Source organism: Chenopodium album, chromosome 6, assembly GCF_948465745.1.
Source record: "Chenopodium album chromosome 6, dcCheAlbu1.1, whole genome shotgun sequence".
NCBI classification, from domain to species: domain Eukaryota; kingdom Viridiplantae; phylum Streptophyta; class Magnoliopsida; order Caryophyllales; family Amaranthaceae; genus Chenopodium; species Chenopodium album.
Window position 1 is genome coordinate 32,901,769 of NC_137839.1, and position 18,928 is coordinate 32,920,696.

General features: G+C 35.6%; 1 protein-coding gene across 1 annotated transcript; it reads right to left on the reverse strand.

Moving 5' to 3' along the window:
• Window positions 1-1,900: 1,900 nt before the first annotated feature.
• LOC145636005 (protein translocase subunit SecA, chloroplastic-like) lies at window positions 1,901-18,277 on the reverse strand. The gene is made up of 20 exons (XM_081687441.1): window positions 17,749-18,277; window positions 17,504-17,576; window positions 17,204-17,410; window positions 16,771-16,874; window positions 16,460-16,639; window positions 16,072-16,290; window positions 15,570-15,683; window positions 15,368-15,481; window positions 7,552-7,719; window positions 7,246-7,421; window positions 6,764-6,830; window positions 6,524-6,670; window positions 5,369-5,464; window positions 5,228-5,296; window positions 5,013-5,114; window positions 4,675-4,926; window positions 4,507-4,574; window positions 3,811-3,928; window positions 2,803-3,042; window positions 1,901-2,272 (listed from the first exon to the last, which is right to left on the reverse strand). Exons 1-20 carry the CDS (start codon window positions 18,145-18,147, stop codon window positions 2,126-2,128), a joined length of 3,060 nt encoding a protein of 1,019 aa, XP_081543567.1. The 5' UTR covers window positions 18,148-18,277; the 3' UTR covers window positions 1,901-2,125.
• Window positions 18,278-18,928: the final 651 nt, after the last annotated feature.

Here is an 18,928-nt window from a genome sequence, read left to right on the forward strand (position 1 = left end):
TATTTTTGAATTGAATAAAGTTTCATGAAATGACCTCATCATAACCTGAAGTCTTAAATATGTACCCTTATCACGTATATATACCAGGTGTATGTTGTATAAAAATTGGAGTTTGGGATGAGGATTGAGAATTTATTAGAATTTGTGAATGAAAATTTCCACAAGTAAAAAATTTACGAAAAATTGCCACAATTAATCTCAACTTTGCTCCATCCGCCAATATTAATCCCAACTTTAGTTTATTCATCATCACTTCCAACTTCATATATCCTATTAATTTTCATCACCTCCAACCAGTCATCCAACTTGATGTAGGAGGTTATTAAACAAGTGTCAATGCGTGGTAGGTTCGAAATTTTTTTTAAAAATAAAAGTCTAAAATAAAAAATAAAAAATAAAAATCCAAAACCACCAATAACTAGCCACTGCCACCCACGGCCAGGCCAGTCTACCCTCTTCCTCCCGGACCTCCGGTCGTCGACCATTTCCCCTTCCTATACCCCGGTGCTGGTGCTGCCCTTACCACCTTCCCTTTTCCCTTCACCACGCAAACCAGCCAAAATCCCCCAAATCCCAACCATTGGCCACGAAATCAGCCCCAAAACCCGCCAATTTTGGCTGTTTGTGGCCAATTTTGTCATTCTTAGAGGGGAGGGGTTGTTTTGGGTGGGGAAACTGTGGTTTAGGGATGGGTAGGTGGGGTAGGTGTGCGGTGGCCGAGGCAACAACGACACCAGGCAGGAAAAGGGGGTCTTGGTGGTGGCTGGCGCTCCGGGGGAAGGAGTTGGCTAGGCTGCGGGTTGTCGTTGGGTGGTTTTGGATTTTTTTTTTTTTTTTTTGTTTTTTAATTTTTAATTTAAATTTTTTTATTTTTACTTTTTAACCAATTAGGTCGCAACATGAGTACACAAGTAATCCCAAGTCAACAAGGTTTATCTCTTCAATCAGTTTCAAGTCACTTAGGTGATAAAAATTAATAGGGTACAAAGTTAGTAATGATAGTGAATATACCGAATTTGATATTAATATCGGCGGATGGAGCAAAGTTGAGATTAAATGTGGCAAATTTTCCAAAGTTTTATTAAAGAATATTTTTTTTTTTTTTTTTAAACCTAATGAATATTGACCTTTGATAATAGTACACATTCTTTATATCATCTTGTCAACAATACACTTCAATTGAAGAGCATTAACACCTAGGCGAGTTCAATTCTAGCTTGGTCTTGTGGTTGGTGCTTGCTTTGATGTTTTGCTATAACGGGTTGCATTGAGGCCAATGTTTGAGTCGTCTCTAGCAATGTCTATGTGATGCAAGGATTAAGAGGACAAGAAGGCCAACCATGGCATATGAAGAGGAAAATACTCTCTCCGCTTATTGGGGCTTTCCACCATCGTGGGTGTGTTGCCAAAAGGATAAATTTTTTGGAGATGCAGAAGCATCTTTCCAAATTACAAAAGCATCTAGCTTTGACGCTTGGTAATATATTTTCAATGGCTACATTGTCAAGGAATAAAACCCCATCAATTTCCAGTAGTCCTTGAGGCATCAAGTAACTCTTCTAAAACAAGCTAATCACCAGCTGGCTGGTACATTGTCCAAGGAAGAAACCTCCACTTTAAATAAACTTGGAAAGGATTCCAATTCCATGACTTTTAGGCAATATTACACAACACGGAAGAATTCAACCTGACTGTGTTGCACGCTGCACCTGTTATTCCTGCATCTCACTGCTGATAGTGTATTTTGGCGGTAAAGTATGGATGCTCAAGAAACACACTTTTCATTGCTGCCCTCTGCTTGATTCGTTTCACCTCAAACCAGTGTATGAAAAAGTGTGGACTGGGAAAATAAGCAAGCTACCAGTGTACAGCTTATTGAACTATTTGAATAGCTGACAACTAAGACTGAAATCTGTATAGCTTTTGCATAGTAGTATATCAGTATATCACAGCACATCAAATGGTTGTTCTTCTGAATAAATTGAAATCCAGCAGATCTTTACAATTTCCAGTAGCCCTAATTTACAAAGAACATCAAGCAATCATATGTAAGGAAAACTATAAGCTGTGAGGAGTGATTTAGTCCAAGGGCCAAATTGTTGCATATATACTTTCTCAAAGACCTCTATGTATTCCGAGGACTAGCAGATGAAGAGGATTCCATAGCACTGACTGGATTAGGATTTGCATCACCAATTCTTTTATTCTCCACACTGCTATTTAATTTTCCCTTTTGCTGCTGCTCCTGATCCTTCACCAGGACAGGTTGAAACTGCAAAAGATGAGCAAAAATCTTTTAAGATATCCATGATAAAGAACACTTCATCTAGTAGAGCCTAAACTAGACTTATTAATTATTATATCTATAAAACAAGTATGGAGAGTACTTTAAGGAACTCCCCCAACCCCCCACACCCAACTCCTCCCCCTCCCACCCCCCAAATAATGTGAAAAAACATACAACAAAAGCTTTATTCCCAAAATGATTTGGGGTCGGCTAACATGAATCATCAAAAGGAACCGTACGATATGAATAGAGACATAACAAGGTAATCAGTTGAATGAGTTTGAAAAAAGGTGAGTAAAGTGAATAAAAAAAAATATTAATAATAATAATAATAATAATAAAAGAAACAGAATCCAAGAAAAATAAAGGGAGTTTTAAAAGAGAACAAAAAATAAAAGTCAAGAAAGTTTTAAAGAGGTGGTTAAAATGTTTAGAAAAACTCAAGAAGAAACACAATGTGGACACATAACATTCTGTAAGCACACAATTGACCAAATATCAGTTCTGATAAGGACCTGGTATACAGAGTAGATAACATTTCTTCTTATCTGAGCCATCATTTCTAGGAAAAGGTTGTAGCCCTCGAGTTTGTATTCTATGAGTGGATCTCTTTGTGCATATCCACGCAGGCCTACTGCTTGCTGAACAAATTTGATAGCCTGCAAATGTTCCTTCCAAAGGCGATCAATGTTGCTCAAGATAAGAAATCGCTCTGCTTCCTTCATCAGGCCTGGTGCCTGTTTCTCCACCATGTCCTGAAGCAAATTGAAACATTATCTACATCTATACAAAAGATACATGAAAATGCTGAAAGATTTATATTACAATGTTGCATCCACATTCCTCTACAGATATAACAGGTGACTACGAAAAATATTCTGGAACAACAGAAAAATTCCACCCTAATCTTTCTATTTAGCTCAATGGAATCATTGTTCAAGCCAGCTCAAAAGGTCAGAACAGCCATGCAGCCAAAGCCACCAAGACACACAGTTTCCATGGAGAAGTAGATGGAAATTATGAAACAAGGTGAGGCATTATGGTTAAATTTATCATGGTAGCTTTATAAATGTTAAGCAATGGAATAGACCATTCTTCAACCGAAAGCCTTCAACACTCCCATAGAAATTTATGGGCTATAGCCAAAAGTCAAACAAACTAATGCTGCAAAATCACCTCCCTCTACACTAATTGGAAGTGTGTTTCTGCCTATCAGAGAACCCCATAATGACATTAATAAGAATCCAAGCGTAGGTGCATATCCCAGTAATCCCTATTTTTGTTTGGAGAGAGGTAGATGGCAATTAATAACTTTACTGACCAAATGCCACACATGATGAAATGCTTTAGCAACTATTTATACAGCCAACAGGAAGGACAAAGTGAACAGAAAATCAAGCAACACAGATAGAGAGAACATGGGGAAGACACCAACATACAAAGAGTACTTTAATGGGTGCATAACGATTACACAAAGGGAAAAAAAAGTAGGGGATATTTTAATGGCAAGAAAGCAACAAAACCTTTTTCTGCAAATATGCCTCACGACCACAACGACGAAGGTAATCTTGCAAATCTTCATAAGTTGAGCAGTTGTTTGAGAGCAACTGTGGGGTTAAGTCATTCAGCAGATAGCAATACCTAGAAAAAACAAATAACTGTCAAATAGATAAAAACGACTTACAGATGCCAAGAGTGTCACAGAGCTTGGTACAACCAGCTGCCTTTCTTGCTAAAGAAGCAATAAGTAGAAGCAGAAAAAATAGAAAAGTAACCACACCCCCTAAAAAACTATTCCAAAATTTAACTTGTCAATAAGTAGATATGACAAATCACTGAGGATTGCAACTATCATATCAGAAACTTTTGTTAACATGCACAATCATTGCTTGAAAGATCAAGTGTGATGCTAATTTACGAAAAGTCAATCTAAACTATCTAGGCAAGGATCCGCAATTTTGATGTCTCCATATTTGGGAGAGTAGTACTGCCTGAATTGTGAAACTAAAAAACAATCAAAGCGACACACTGTGGTGACTGGAAGCACATCTGTAAAGCTCAAAGCCAGTGACACACACACAATCACTCTCTCTCACACACACAGTAACACACACACGCGCGCACACACACACACACACACACACACACACACACACACATTTTTGCATTATTGTTACAAAGATCAATTTCAAAAATGAAGTCAACATAGTTTATCTCACTGTTGAATTTTAGCGATGAGCTTTTCAAGATCCCAACTTTCCTGTGGGGACTCAGAACCAATATTTGCCTGTACATTTACAGAGGGCAATCAAACATTAGAAGAGAAAAAAAAAAAGGAAAGGAGATGGAGAAATCATTCATTCTGTACAAAATTCAACTGAGATCACCTCTAGTATATCATCCATCGTTAATTCAGCGTACTCAATAAGAAGAGATTCAAGATTGTCCGACTCCAGGGCTCGCCTTCTCTCTGCATAAACTCGGTCTCTTTGGCTGTTCAAGACTTCATCATACTCAAATAACTGCTTCCTTATATCAAAAAAATAATTTTCCACTTTCCTTTGAGCTTCATCTAGTGCTCTAGTCAGCATCTTAGACTCAATGGGCAAGTCTTCAACTCTGAAAGCTCTCATTAGACCCTAGTGGTAACAATGAAGAGTGTTAGATACTACATTCATGATAAAGAGTTTTCAAACAAAAAGTAGGGATACAAGAAAGGATATACTTGAATGCGGTCACCACCAAATATTCGAAAGATGTTATCTTCAAGGCTAAGGAAAAAGCGGGAACTTCCTGGATCCCCCTGCCTGCCACTTCTACCACGTAACTAAATGACGTAAAGATAATTAATTCAGCTAACATTCCACATTTTTGCAGCATAGAAAACCAAGCAAAGAAAAACAAAGATAAAAACTTTATCATAAATTGATTTGAAGTCACCTGATTGTCAATACGACGTGATTCATGGCGTTCAGTTCCAATGACATGAAGACCACCAGCTAATACCACCTGTCACAGAAAATTACATAAGGAAATGCAATATACATCAATGGCTTGTAGTTCAAACATAAGATTGCATACCGTGTTTTTCTCTTCATTAGTATAAGTCTTATACTCTTCTGCAATTTCCAAAAACGCATGTCGGAGCTTTGCAATGACTTCATCCTGAGCAGGACCCTGACATTTACCCACAATCATAATCAGGCACAATAATATTCAGAGTATTTCAACTTCATCGATCATTGAATTTCTTAAATGAATCACTTCGTCTAGCATGGAGTAGTTTAGTGCTTTAAAGTTGAACATTTCATCCTCTTCCCATTTATTGGGAGGAACACTTTCAGGGATTTTAACAAGTTACCCCAAATACTCTCTAATCACTTCCCTAGCTCTCTTCAACTTGGAACTTGAGGTGTTATCGAGTGTACATTTGATATGACAACAAGCAGCTACAGATACAGAGTTCTGTAACTTAGTAGAGGCCCAGTAGATAGCTTTATTGCCTAGAATTTGCTTTTATTCACTGTAACTCAATGGGAGGTGTTGGATATATAGGTGTATCATGTTTCTTTGAAATATCCCATATATCTCTAAAGCAGATGAGAAATATATTTTGCCAGGAGGCTATTAGGAGATGATCCCATCTTTGTTATAATATAACCTTGTGACCGCATCCTTCAGCCGCTTGGTTAATATGGAAACTTATACAGAATTGTTGGATAGGAGAGGCTCAATGCCACAATCGCAACAGCTTGTGGCATCTCATTTGGTATTTGCATGTGATTGATCTTTTGCAAACCCAATTATTGATTATATATATGAGTGACTAGAATGAGAAAACCACTGATAAACTGCCACATGGCCTGCATATCCATCCCACACCCCCCCCCCCCACCCACACACATTTTTCAGCAGTATAAACAATGACTGTCTTACACTCTTACAGCTCTTACCTTTTTGGGCCATTATGTGCACTGCATTCCTTTTTTGGATGTTTCACAATAGATGCACTGTTTCGCTTTTTAAATTTTTTTTGGTGAAATGACACAAACGCTCTTACTTAACCCACTCAAAATATATCAACTAGGCCCACTTGATCAGACCTATGTATAATGAAACATGCAGGTATAATAAATGAAAATTAACCAGGAGCGTAACAGGTGCACAGGATAACGACTGAAGAGGGAAGGAGAGGGGGAGGGGTTTAAAGTATATATTAACTTTCAAACTCCTTACCTTTTCACATGAATAAGAGAGACGCTCCTCTGCTTCAAGCTCACTTAATGATTTCCGCCCCCAAGTTTTGACAGCCAACTGTACTGCTTCGTCAACCAATTTGGCATTTTTTTGTGATAGTTTGCATGGAAACAAAGTTTCTATAACCTAAATGAAAAGACAAGTCCATATCATGGATTATAGAAGCAAGATATAATGAACTCTACCAACATCAATAGTATTACAAAATTAAGAGCACACCTTCCACGTTTTCATAGGAGGTGGGTTCTTCATGGAAACAAATCCTCCATCACCTGGCCTAACTACCCTGCAGTTGCAAAATATTAATGGAAGAATGGATAACAATAATACAAAAATGACAAGTGCAAAGTATTACAAATCAAGTGATCTTATCTCAACAGGATGAACTTGAATGTTAATGGAGCGAATTTTGAACTTTTTATAACTTTTACTAATACTAGTAGATAGTTAAATATACTAATAGTCAAAGTTGTGTATTGGCAAACATGAAACTATGAAGTCGTGGTAGAACTAAAATAAAAACCTGAGGAAGTACATTGTTGCAAAGTTAAAATTTAAAGTCTATAGCTTTGACCCCGGATACGCAATATAGTTAATCACAGCATGGTAGTTACATCTTTGAAACCTTCTTCATAGTATGACACCATCAATTTCAGACACTGCTTGAAGGTTGAACAATTTGAGAGACTTCACAGCAGTACCTTGGCATAAGCATCTCACGAATTTTCAGCCTTGCCATAAATTCAGCATTACCCCCAAGAATGATGTCTGTTCCACGACCAGCCATATTTGTAGCAATAGTAACAGCTCCAACGCGACCACTTTGGGCCACAATCTCCGCCTCTCTTTCAACATTCTCAGGTTTAGCATTCAGAACCTCCACATAAAACAACAATCAATTAATGTCACCATCCATCTATCAATTTTTTTTTTTTTTTTTTTAATTATTATAAGGTCATTACAATAGTAAAAATATTCTTAATTTCATCCAATTTGATTTACCTTACCTCGTGAGGGATACCAGCTTGTTGTAATTGCTCAGACAGTGACTCACTCTGCTCAACACTTGTTGTTCCTACAAGCACGGGCCGGCCCGTCTTATGCATTCTTGAAATTTCTACTACAACTGCCCGCCATTTGCCTGCAGTTGCCCTAAAAACAACATCGGATTCATCCTACAAAAACAGAATTTCAGATTAGTTAGCACAAGAAGAATTTGTTGGAGAGAAAGACCTAAGTTCATCTTGATGATTCTGATCTTATTACTGATGAAAGTCATGAAATTAGGACTCCTAGAATGTCTCTTCTAATGCAATAATTTAAACTTTGAAGTTCAACAATTTCGAAAAAAGGCTTTATATTGCAGAATCAAACGAAAATCTGTTACCCACATGGTGTTGCTTGCTCTCAATAAAGTTGAGCAAACTTCTTACTAAAAAATAATAATAAAAGAAACCTGAACAAACAAACTAATTAGTGTAGTACTATGCAACAATAATCACTTGCAACTTAAGTTTTTCCTTAGCCAATGTCAGGAAGTTAGCTATGACATTACCCTAGTCTAAAAAAGTAGGGGACACACCTTTTGTGTTTTTGGGTGATTGTTTTAAATTTTCTGAGATGCAGCAAATATTCCAATACTAGGTGGCTCTCACAGGAAGAAAGTGATGGAAACAGCCCTAAACTCGCGGAAATTATCATGCTCTCACTGTATAAAATTAATTATGCTATACGCTAAAACACGATTTCCTAAACTCTTGAAATTATAATGATAAAGTGGACCTTTTCAATTTGTCAATTCATTGCAAGGCTGCAAAGCATGTCACAGCATCTGCAACCTGTCACTTTTGAGAGATTAACAATCACAATTCACAACGACTGCGAATTTTTTTCTTTGATTTGACAAGGACTGAACAGGTTTAACAACCTGTCAAGTTAATGTCAGGCCCATCTGCCATTGATTTTGGTATGACAAGGTATAGGAGATGAAATCTGCTCAGAAGTATCCAGCAAATCGATAGGCAGGGCACAATTTTATAATTATAGATATGTAATCGTACCAGCCATCTCTCTCCCCTTAGAGAAAGCAAAGTGCTATACAATAGAGTCAACCCCTAAAAAGAGTTACCTTACAGACGAGAATCCCTAAGGATGGATGAATTAGGATATTCAAGTAATTAACGACTAAAGAGAGACATATTGTGATTTACCAGTCCACAGCAAGATGAGGTCCCATTTACAAAGTTCAAGGTCTTAGTCAAGAAGAAGCACTTCACCTTCTTGGGCTTCAGTGAGAGCAAAGGACTAAAGGCTGTAAAGTTGAACTTTGTTCTAAACCCAAACATGACATTTTAGCATATGTAATGCTACATTTTTTTTTAGGGAATTTCTCAACGGTGACCCTCAACTTCTGCTACGTACGTATGGTGACCCTCTTGAAAATTTATTATAAAAAATGACCTTAGTTAAAAAATTCATCTCAATCATAACCTTATTCCATTAAATACCAACTATGGTTAGATTTATATATTTTTTTTAAAAAGAAAAAAAAAAAGAAAAAAAACTAAAACAATCAACCAAACCACCAAAAACCAGCCACCACCTGCCAGCCACCATCTCCTTTTCCGACAACACTACCCATGTTCGTCCGAACGCCGGCAACGCTACCCAGAGTCCCCCGACGACCGCCGGTAACGCTGCCAGACTCACTCGACCACCGCCAAGTCAGGTTCTCAAATTCCCGCCCACAACCCTCCCTCTCTCTTCTCCTTCTCAACGTCACCACCACTAGAACCCAAACCATGACCATTGCCAAACTAAGAACCCCGACCACCCCCAGACCGCCAAACCCAACCCACGACCACCCCCCCGAACCGACTACGGATCTATCTAGATCTCTTTCTTATCCACCTTCTCCTCCACCCTCTCTCGATCTCCTTATCTTCTCGATCTCCACCCAGAATCAAAATCTCAAACTCTAAACCCACCACCCCTCCTGCGACCTCGACCAAAACCAACCCACGGCGAGGCGGCGAGAATCGAAGGTCAGAGGAGAGAGAGTTGTGAGGTTAGGGTTCGGGTATAGGCGGAGGGGGTTTGGTGGCTCTGGTGAAAGTGGAGGTGGTGCTGGCAAGATCTGGTGGGGATGAGGGTGGAAGTGGTGGTTGGGTTGGTGGTTTTTTTTTTAGTTTTTTTTTTTTTTTTTTTTTTTTTCCAAAGCTAACCATAGTTAGTTTTTTTTTAATTAATTAACTATCATTAATGTCCTAAGTGAGATAAATTCTACAATTGAGGTCATTTTGTATAATAAAAAAAAGGGGAGGTCACCGACTCACCGTTGGTGCATAGCAAAACTAGGGGGTCACCATTGAGAATTTCCCTTTTTTTATCATCAAATGGAGGTTTATATATTCAAATGAAGAGAATATTATGTTTTGATGAAAGAAGTATATAGTGGTCAGCTCGTATATCAAGATTATCAACTAGATGTCATGAACTTCATATGCTAGAAAAGTAGCATGTAATTTGTACAAACATGCTAATAAAATAAAGCCATTAAGGTCAACACTTAACAATTTTTGCCCATTGCTCTCCTCTCTCATACAAGAAAGGATTGGTTAAGGAATGAGATAATTAGGAAGAAAGTAAGGGTTAAATCTATTGCGAACAGGACAAAGGAGATCGCCTGAGGTGGTTTCACAATCTAAGATGGGGATTGAATGATGCTCCTATAAAGATGCTTGAATAGTGACAAAGTTAAGGAGTCGTGATGTGTAGGGGTGGCAGACCAAAGAAACCTTGGAGGGTGAATGAGGAAATATGGTATTGGAAAGGGCGGAATGGATGGAGAAAATCTAAATTTATATACTTTTTCTATTTTTCTTTTATCTAAACTCATTGTATTTTCCAAACTCTATTTATTTTCCTATGTCACAGTTATTTCAAACTTTTTCTAAGTTTATACTCGCTTGTTCTTCCTCTCTTTTAACTCCCCTTATGTAATACCCGAATATTTTATGATTTTATATAATATATTTTATAAAAAAGAAAAATTATTTTTATTTATTATATAACTTTTCTAATCTAATAATTTTATTTAGAGTTCGTAAAGTTTTAAAACCCTATCTTGTTTAAATAGCACTGTACAATTCAAAACGTATATAAGCTATTTTAAACCCTATAAGTATTGTTAACCCTTAAAAAAATATTGATTAAAAAAAAAAAAGCAGCTGGCCGTTTTTTTTTTTTTTTTTTTATGCGTTTTATTCTTTACCAAAACTAACTTTTGTTCTCTTTAATTTGTTTTTGATTAACCAATCTCCATCATCATATCTAATGTTTCATATGATGATTACATCACGTTGTGATCATTAGAGAAGCCTCAAGAATTTATTTTTCTTCGTAAAATCAAAGCTTACGAACTCCAGTGTTGCCCAACGCTATTTCTTGCCGTAGTTAAAGGTAATCACACGATCTAGGGTATAATTAATTTATATAATTATTGTATGATTTGCTATTCATATGTATGATTTATGTATATAATTTTATGATTTGATCAGATTTAATTATCTTGTTATTGTTGTATAGGATTGATTGTGTTTTATTTCTAGGGTTTTTCATGTTGTTGCTATAGGGAGTATTGTTTTTGAGGTTTTAGAGTTATTAATGCAGAGTATTATTTTTGGGTTGAGATATGATTATATTTGGGTTATTAGTATGTGTTTTAAGAGTTGAGATATTATGAATCGACTTGTCATGTTAATTGGGAACATGTGCCATTATTGAGATACTATTTATTAGTTGTGAATGATTATTTGATCGATGTATGAGATCAAAAGGTTGAGAATTATTTATTTTGTTCTTGGTTTGAGGCTCGGCGTTATATAACTTAGTCCTTGGCTTGTTGGTAAGAGGGTAATAATAATGAGTTAAGAATGAGGTACAATCTTTATTATTTATTTTTCTATGGTCCCCTACAGTGGGAATTGGCCCGTATGTTGTCTGGTTCAAGGTGTTTTCTAGTTATTGGGAGTATTCAAGTTTTTATACTTGTTGGTTTTATTCGAATTACCCATGTCCAAGGCTAGGTATATGTAATCCCCCGTATTTTTTAAATATTTTATAAATGAAAATTTATTTTATTTATAATATTTATTTGTTATTTTTCATAATTTAATTTCAAAAGTTTCAAATTATTAATCTGGGTCGAAATTTATTTGCACAAATTATTTTATGCACCTTTATTCTACAATTTATGTCCAATCACACAAGCCTAACCCATTTGTAATCGACCCATTATTTTTATGAGGCCCAATATTCTTATTTACCCTACAATTCTCTCCTATAAATACCCCATGAATCCCCAAAAAAATTTCCCACACAAAAAGGTTGGTCTTATTTTCTTTCTCCTTAGTTTTATTAATTTGTGTAATTATAATTATTGATTTATGGGTTTTGATTTTATTGTTTGAAATTAATTTAATTAGTATCAAATTGTATTTTGATGATTAAACTTTATAATTTCAGATTTTATTAGTGTCATAATTTTCAGATTTTGTAAATTTTATAACCTAGGGTTTTTAATTATTAAAAATCATGATTTTAGGGTTTTATAAACAATTGATTTAGGGATTTTTATAGTAATGATGTTTTGAAATTTTGGTGATTATAAGTACTAATTAGTTTAACTTAATTCCAGATTGTTTTGAACACTTAAATTCGTGTTTTAATTTTAAGATTTCCGTTCATTAATATTAATCTCGTTTTAATCCCGATCAGGTTCTGAACTCATCCGATTTTGACAAAAAAGTAGTGTTTTCCATGTAGAAACAATGTTTTAAGAAAGACTCACTACCTTTGGTAATAAGCACCACCCTCTCGTAGCCAAATTCAGCCTCTAAATATGATTTTCGGGCAGTTTTTGATTTTAACGAAGTTTTTTTATACTTAAAATATTATCCTTGAGTTTGATTAATAAAATTAATTATGTTTAAAGTTAATTAAGCATAAATATATTTTTTTTTATTGAAGTTTTAAGTGCTGGAAATAGTTCCTAAGTACTACTTTTGATGTTTTATAAAGAGGGTTTAATCACCCATTAAAAAGGGAGATTATTAGAGGTTTTTGAATAATTTTAAGATTTTTATTAAACTTTAAACTTGTTGTAATTTCATTTATAAGAGTGTATTTTAAGGTTTTTATGAAGAAAATTTAAAGAACTATATATAAGCCTTTAATTTTAACTAAAGGGAGGGTTTTAATGTGTTGTTTGATTTGGATTTTGAAGGTTTTAAAGGAAGTTAGTGTTGCTGTAAATTTGATTGATTGGGTATTGATTGAGATGTTATTGTTTGGTTTAGGAGAGGAGTTTATTGAAGGTGATTTCTAGTTTTTAAGTGGCCAACCGAATTGTTTACACGAGGTACGTACATGTCTACTTCGTTATAAGTAGTATCATGTTTAGGTACCAAAAGGAAATAACTTAGTTTCATGATTAGGGAACACTTTGATGGAAATTGTTTGGTTACACATTGATTTAATTCATGTGCATATGTTTATGAGATATGTTTTGGTGAATTGATTATGTTTGTATGGAATTATGGACGCAAACATGTTGAGTTATATTGGATTAATTGTTTGTATGGAATGTTGATACAAGCATAATTTTATTGGATTGGTTTGTTAACCACATTTGGATTATTAAAGGATAGGAATTGAATGGTTTAATTGGAATGAATTTATTAATTATTCCACAAGGTTGTTATTTATTTTATTACTCAATCATGAATTGTTAGTATGTTGAGTAAAGGTGGATTAAGCCGAATGGCTAGGTGGGTTAACTATGTTCAACAATTTGGATAATTTGGAAGTTTAATGAAATTAAAGGTCAACTTGTGATGTGATCACCATTGTCCTAAATAAGATTAAAAGTGAATTGATGTATGATTGTTATGTATGGTCTTCTTGATTGAGTCGGCTATTAATTAAAATTGTAATCACGTAAAGTGAAACATGGATGAGCAATAAAACTCTGGAAAGCGTGCACTTCTGGAGTATTGACAATTGTGAGTTGGGGTACACGGTGGTAGCCCGTGGCTTTTCGAGGCTTGTTTGATCAACATGTCCTCTTCTCTTTTGGTATTTACATTTTTATTTTATAATGAAAGTTAGATAGGATCCTAGACTAACTTTGTGAGAATGGAGTCGCGCCCATTCTTGCATCGCGCTAAACTTTTATTTTAAATGGTCATTTGGGACCAAAATGATTTGGTGGATTGGACAACCTCGTCTATTGCTTACTCCAAATTAAATTAATTAAATTAAATATAAAAAGTCAAGTGTTTGGAATTGATTAGCAAGTATGTTGAGTCGATTGATTTGTTTAAGTGTGGAGTCTAGATTAATGAATTCGTGTTGTATGTTATTTACTTAAATAAGTTGAGCATGCTAGGTTTGGTACGTTGTAGCTTGTATGTACTCAGCTTTGCTGATTGCGTGCTTTTGTGTGTTTCTTTTGGTCATGGCCTTCGCCTTTCAATGACCCTGTGATGATCCAATTATTACACTTGTATTATTAGGGAGCAGTATTGCACAGGTTAGCTTCATGATGTGAAGTTCGGGGATTTGACATACGCATTGTCAAGGGATTGGTGTGATTGAGAGTATTCGTTCTTTGTGTTGAACTTATTTATGTTTTACTCTTTTAATTATGTTTTGGGATTTTGAATATTGGTTTGGTTTTAATAAGGGCTTTTATGGTTCCAATTTGTAAGTTTTGACTTATTGGTTTTCTAAATTATATTATTTAAAGATGTAAGTTGGATTTCCGCTGCAATACTTTGATAAAGCCTTAACGTTTTAACACGTGGCGGTAACATGCCAATGGTTCTCCTCTATTTTTATTTAAAGTAAGTGGTTTAAAAAGGGAGAATTATTGGGGTGTTACAATATAAAACAAAGAGCATGGCACTCTTATGGGTTATATGAGTTAATTGAGTAAAAGTTCGTATTATTATTCGAGGTTGAGTTGATAAAGGTTATTTTTTTCAGACTACAATGTGTAATGTAGTTTTGAGGTACATTGTTTAATTGAACTAGTAATGTTAATTATTATACTATCTTTTGTATTCTGATATGTGGTGATTACTCAGCTGACGTGTGTGTTACTTTGTTGTGCTATTTGTGTTTGCGGCCATGTCTTTTCTTATGGTGGCCCTGCGACGATCTATTTTGGAATTTGTCCTGAATGGTGAGCAGTCAAGATTTTCTAAGCAGGTTTATCAAGTAGCTAAGGAGCTCAAGTGTTTCGATTAGTTTGCTATAACAAGTTTGTAAAGTTGTATAAATAGCTCACCTAGTTTATTGGGTTGTAATTATTGGGATTTTGTAAGCCTTAACACTTGACAGGTTGTCGAGTGTGGCGGTAATACCTATGATTTAAGTGTATGCTTTCGCTATTTTGTTCAAAGGTTGTTTATTTTTCCTTTAATTCTTATTTATTATTGGTTAGTATATCGGGGGTGTTACACCTTAATCCTCTTTAATAAAACTTTCTCAGATTTTATATTATATCCTCATTTGGGTTTTCACTTTACACTAACATAGTTTTTTCACTATATTTTTCTAGTCTTGTCATCCACTTTCATTTTATCACTCTCACTTCTTCGTTTCATTACTGTGGACGATTATATTAGCTGGCTCCAAATCATTTTGGAACTAAGGTTTTCTTGTTGTTGACTTGTTGCTGCTCTCCTCTCTCAGACATCACTGTAAATGTATAACAAAACAAAACCAAATGATTAAGGAAGAGGAGATTGAAGAGACCTTTCGTAGCATGGGTTTGTTTGTGGGAACAATTGTAACTTTAAGCTTGTATATACTCTCAAATTCTGCACTCTCAGTAGCTGCTGTGCCGGTCATCCCACAGAGTTTGGGGAACTGCACAAGGGAAAAGATCACAGTAAGATACCTTAGAGTTGAAAATCGTGCAGCATTAATGAAAATCTCAAGAATGTGAAGCAGGGACCTGAAGAAAAAAGTTCTGATAGCTAATTGAAGCCAATGTTATTGTTTCATTTTGTATAGGCAGGCCTTCTTTTGCTTCAACAGCCTGGTGAAGCCCATCACTCCAACGCCTCCCCTAACAAAAATCATAAATATATTGAATACTGAAGCTACTTCCATTATCAGCAAAAGGTAACATCAAGGTCATTTTGCAAAAGTACAAGGCCACCACATAGAATTTCCCTAAAGTATATTAATGTCCTTTGAGGTCTTCCTGCATTTACTTTTGCAAAACATCAATGCAAACCAGCCAAGCACAACCGACAACCAATTATCCATATATTATATAATTATTCCCCCCCCCCCCCCCCCCCCCCACCCCCCCGAACCAACTCCTAAAATATCACTACAGAAGCTCTGTGATTAGGGCCCTTGGGGGAGGGTGAAAAAAAAGAATATGGATAAACAGAACCATGAATCAATTTGCAAAGTCAGTTACTCCAAAATCAAGATGTTAGGCTAACCTGCATTACACGGCCAGTAAACTCATCCACTATAAGGATCTCCTTGCCTCGAATTATGTAGTTCACGTCTTTTAAAAAGAGCTCTTTCGCCTTGATTGCATTCAAAATGTAAAGTGCCCATTGCTCTCGAGGGTCGTATAAATCCTTTACATCTAGAATCTCTTCAGCATCTTGATACCCTTGTTCCATGAGTAAAACTGATTTTTGCTTCTCATCAACCTAAAATGTTGCCATGAATAATATAAATCAAGCACAATGACCTGTGACACAGTTAAAGTATCCTACATGATAAACACTATCCTTGTATTTCTTGAAGATTGCAATTTGCTCCGGTAAACAGAAGTGAGCAATATATAGTGCCACTGACTCACTATGTCTAATTTCCTACCGTATAGTGTATGTCCCGTTCGAAGGCAGAAGCTATTTTGGCAGCTTTGTAGTATCGCTCACTAGGCTTCTCAGCAGGTCCAGATATGATCAAAGGAGTTCTTGCCTCATCAATTAGTATAGAATCAACCTCATCAATTACGCAGAAATTGAAACCCCTCAGTACGAGCTCATCAACACTCTGCAGCATCCAAGAGTACATTTAGGCATTTAGCTAGATCATCCTACCTACGAGAGAGTTGTTTTGCAAGTATGAAAAGGCCAAAATGAACACAATAACTCGTGAAATTGGTAACCATAGAAGCTACTTTCCGTGGCAAGATTATCTCTCAAAAAATCAAATCCAAGCTCACTGTTAGTGACGTAGGTGATGTCACATAAGTAATTTTCCCTCCTCACTTCACTTGTCATGTTCTCTGTAACACAAAAAATCGTCAATTGTCAGATAATTGCTGAAAAGTTGATAACATGCAGACATTTGGGCGAAACAGGCAAATTGTAGCAGGACAAAGAGCAAATTAATCAGGACACATAGCTCATTATGCTTATGACAGACTATGCTGTAAATTGGATTGTCTATTTGCATTTTGCAATGAATTAATGAACCCCAACTGATGTGAACGTGTACAAACTTAGTCAGTCACATTACAAACTCCGACTAAATAATTCAAAGTCCCTAAACAAACATTAAGCATACATAAATAGATATGGACAATAAATTTGACAAAAAGGGAGTAGCACATACGCTGAACAAGGCCAACCTTGAGACCAAGAAATCGAGCTACTTGACCAACCCATTCACAATCACGGCGAGCTAAATAATCATTAACAGTAACAACATGAACCCCTTTACCCATCAAAGCATTGAGATATGCTGGTAATATGGCAACTAATGTCTTCCCTTCTCCAGTTCGCATTTCTGCTATTTCTCCTTTATGTAACACCATGCCTCCTGCGTATCGATTTTTTTCCACATTATTGTATCGTAAATTCGAGCACTTCTAAAAATAAAACAATAATCCTAGCACGAGTTGCTTCATAATACCAATAAGTTGGACATCAAATGGACGAAGGCCTAAAACCCTCTTGGAAGCCTCCCTAACAACAGCAAAAGCTTCCTATATATACAGAGAAAAAGCAGCAATTAAAAAGCAAGATTGATTTAGTGAGGTTAACTCGAGTGGTTAAAGCTTCCCTCCCAGTTCCAGATGATCCTGACATCCATTCTCATCACAGATTGAATTAGAAAGTACAGTAAAAAAAACGAGGAATAGAGGTGCATAAATTTACAGGAAGAAGAGAATCAAGAGATTCTCCGGAAAGAGCGCGCTGCCTAAGTACAGAGGTGCGGTCTTTGAGTTGAGCATCTGATAAACTGGATATCTGGGGTTCTAACTGATTGATAAGCGAGACGGTGGCTGCATACTGCTGTCTGGTGGATTCAGCAGGATCGCCACCCTTAAGGTTGAACAACATGTTTCCCAGGTTTAGTAGTCCGCCTTGTGCCGACGCTCTAACTTGAAAATGCGGCAATTCCCCATTTTTTCTTGTTCTTCCTCTTTCATGATCAATTCGACGACGAGTACTAATCCAAACGTAGCTGAATTGGTTGTGATTGAATGAAGAAGAACAGCATGAAGAAGCATACAAAGATGACAATTGTAACGCACTTCTTGCGCAGGATTCCATCTTAATTACTTTGATTATCGCTGCTACTGTATTTTTAATGCTTTAGCGTTGTCGCCGGAAGCTCAATTGCTTGGTATGGAGACCAGAATGTTCAGTGGCCAAATGTGAAGAGAGACGAAGTGGATAAGAGTTTAATATTTTAGATTCTTTTGTTAAAAGTAGTTGTGGTACCGCGTACCTGTTCTTTTCACCTTAAAAATAACATTAAGTAAAAATAATTTCATTTCACTAAAAATAAATTCAGTTCAGTAAAATTAATTTTAGTTTAGTAAAAATAATTTCAGTTCGGTAAAAATAAGTTTAGTTCAATAAAATTCAATTTTCTTAAAGTAGAATTATAATAGAAAATCAGTAAAAATAATTTCAGTTCAGTAAAAATAATTTAAGTTCATTAAAAATAATTTCAGTTCAGTAAAATTAAGTTCAGTTCAGTAAAAATAAGTTCAGTTCAGTAAAAATAATTTCAGTTCAGCAAAATTAAGGTGAATCAAACAGGGCCTTAATTAGTGTATATAAGTATTGTTAATTTATAAATATTAAGGCTTGATTCACTTTAATTTTGCTGAACTGAACTTATTTTTACTGATTTTCTATTATAATTCTTCAAGAAAACTGAATTTTACTGAATTGAACTTATTTTTGCTGAATTGAACTTATTTTTACTGAACTGGACTTATTTAAACTGAACTGAAATTATTTTTACTTAATATTATTTTTTTAAGGTGAAGAGAACAGGGCCTAAGTAGGAAAATTTATAAATATTAAGTCAACCTTTTGGCAA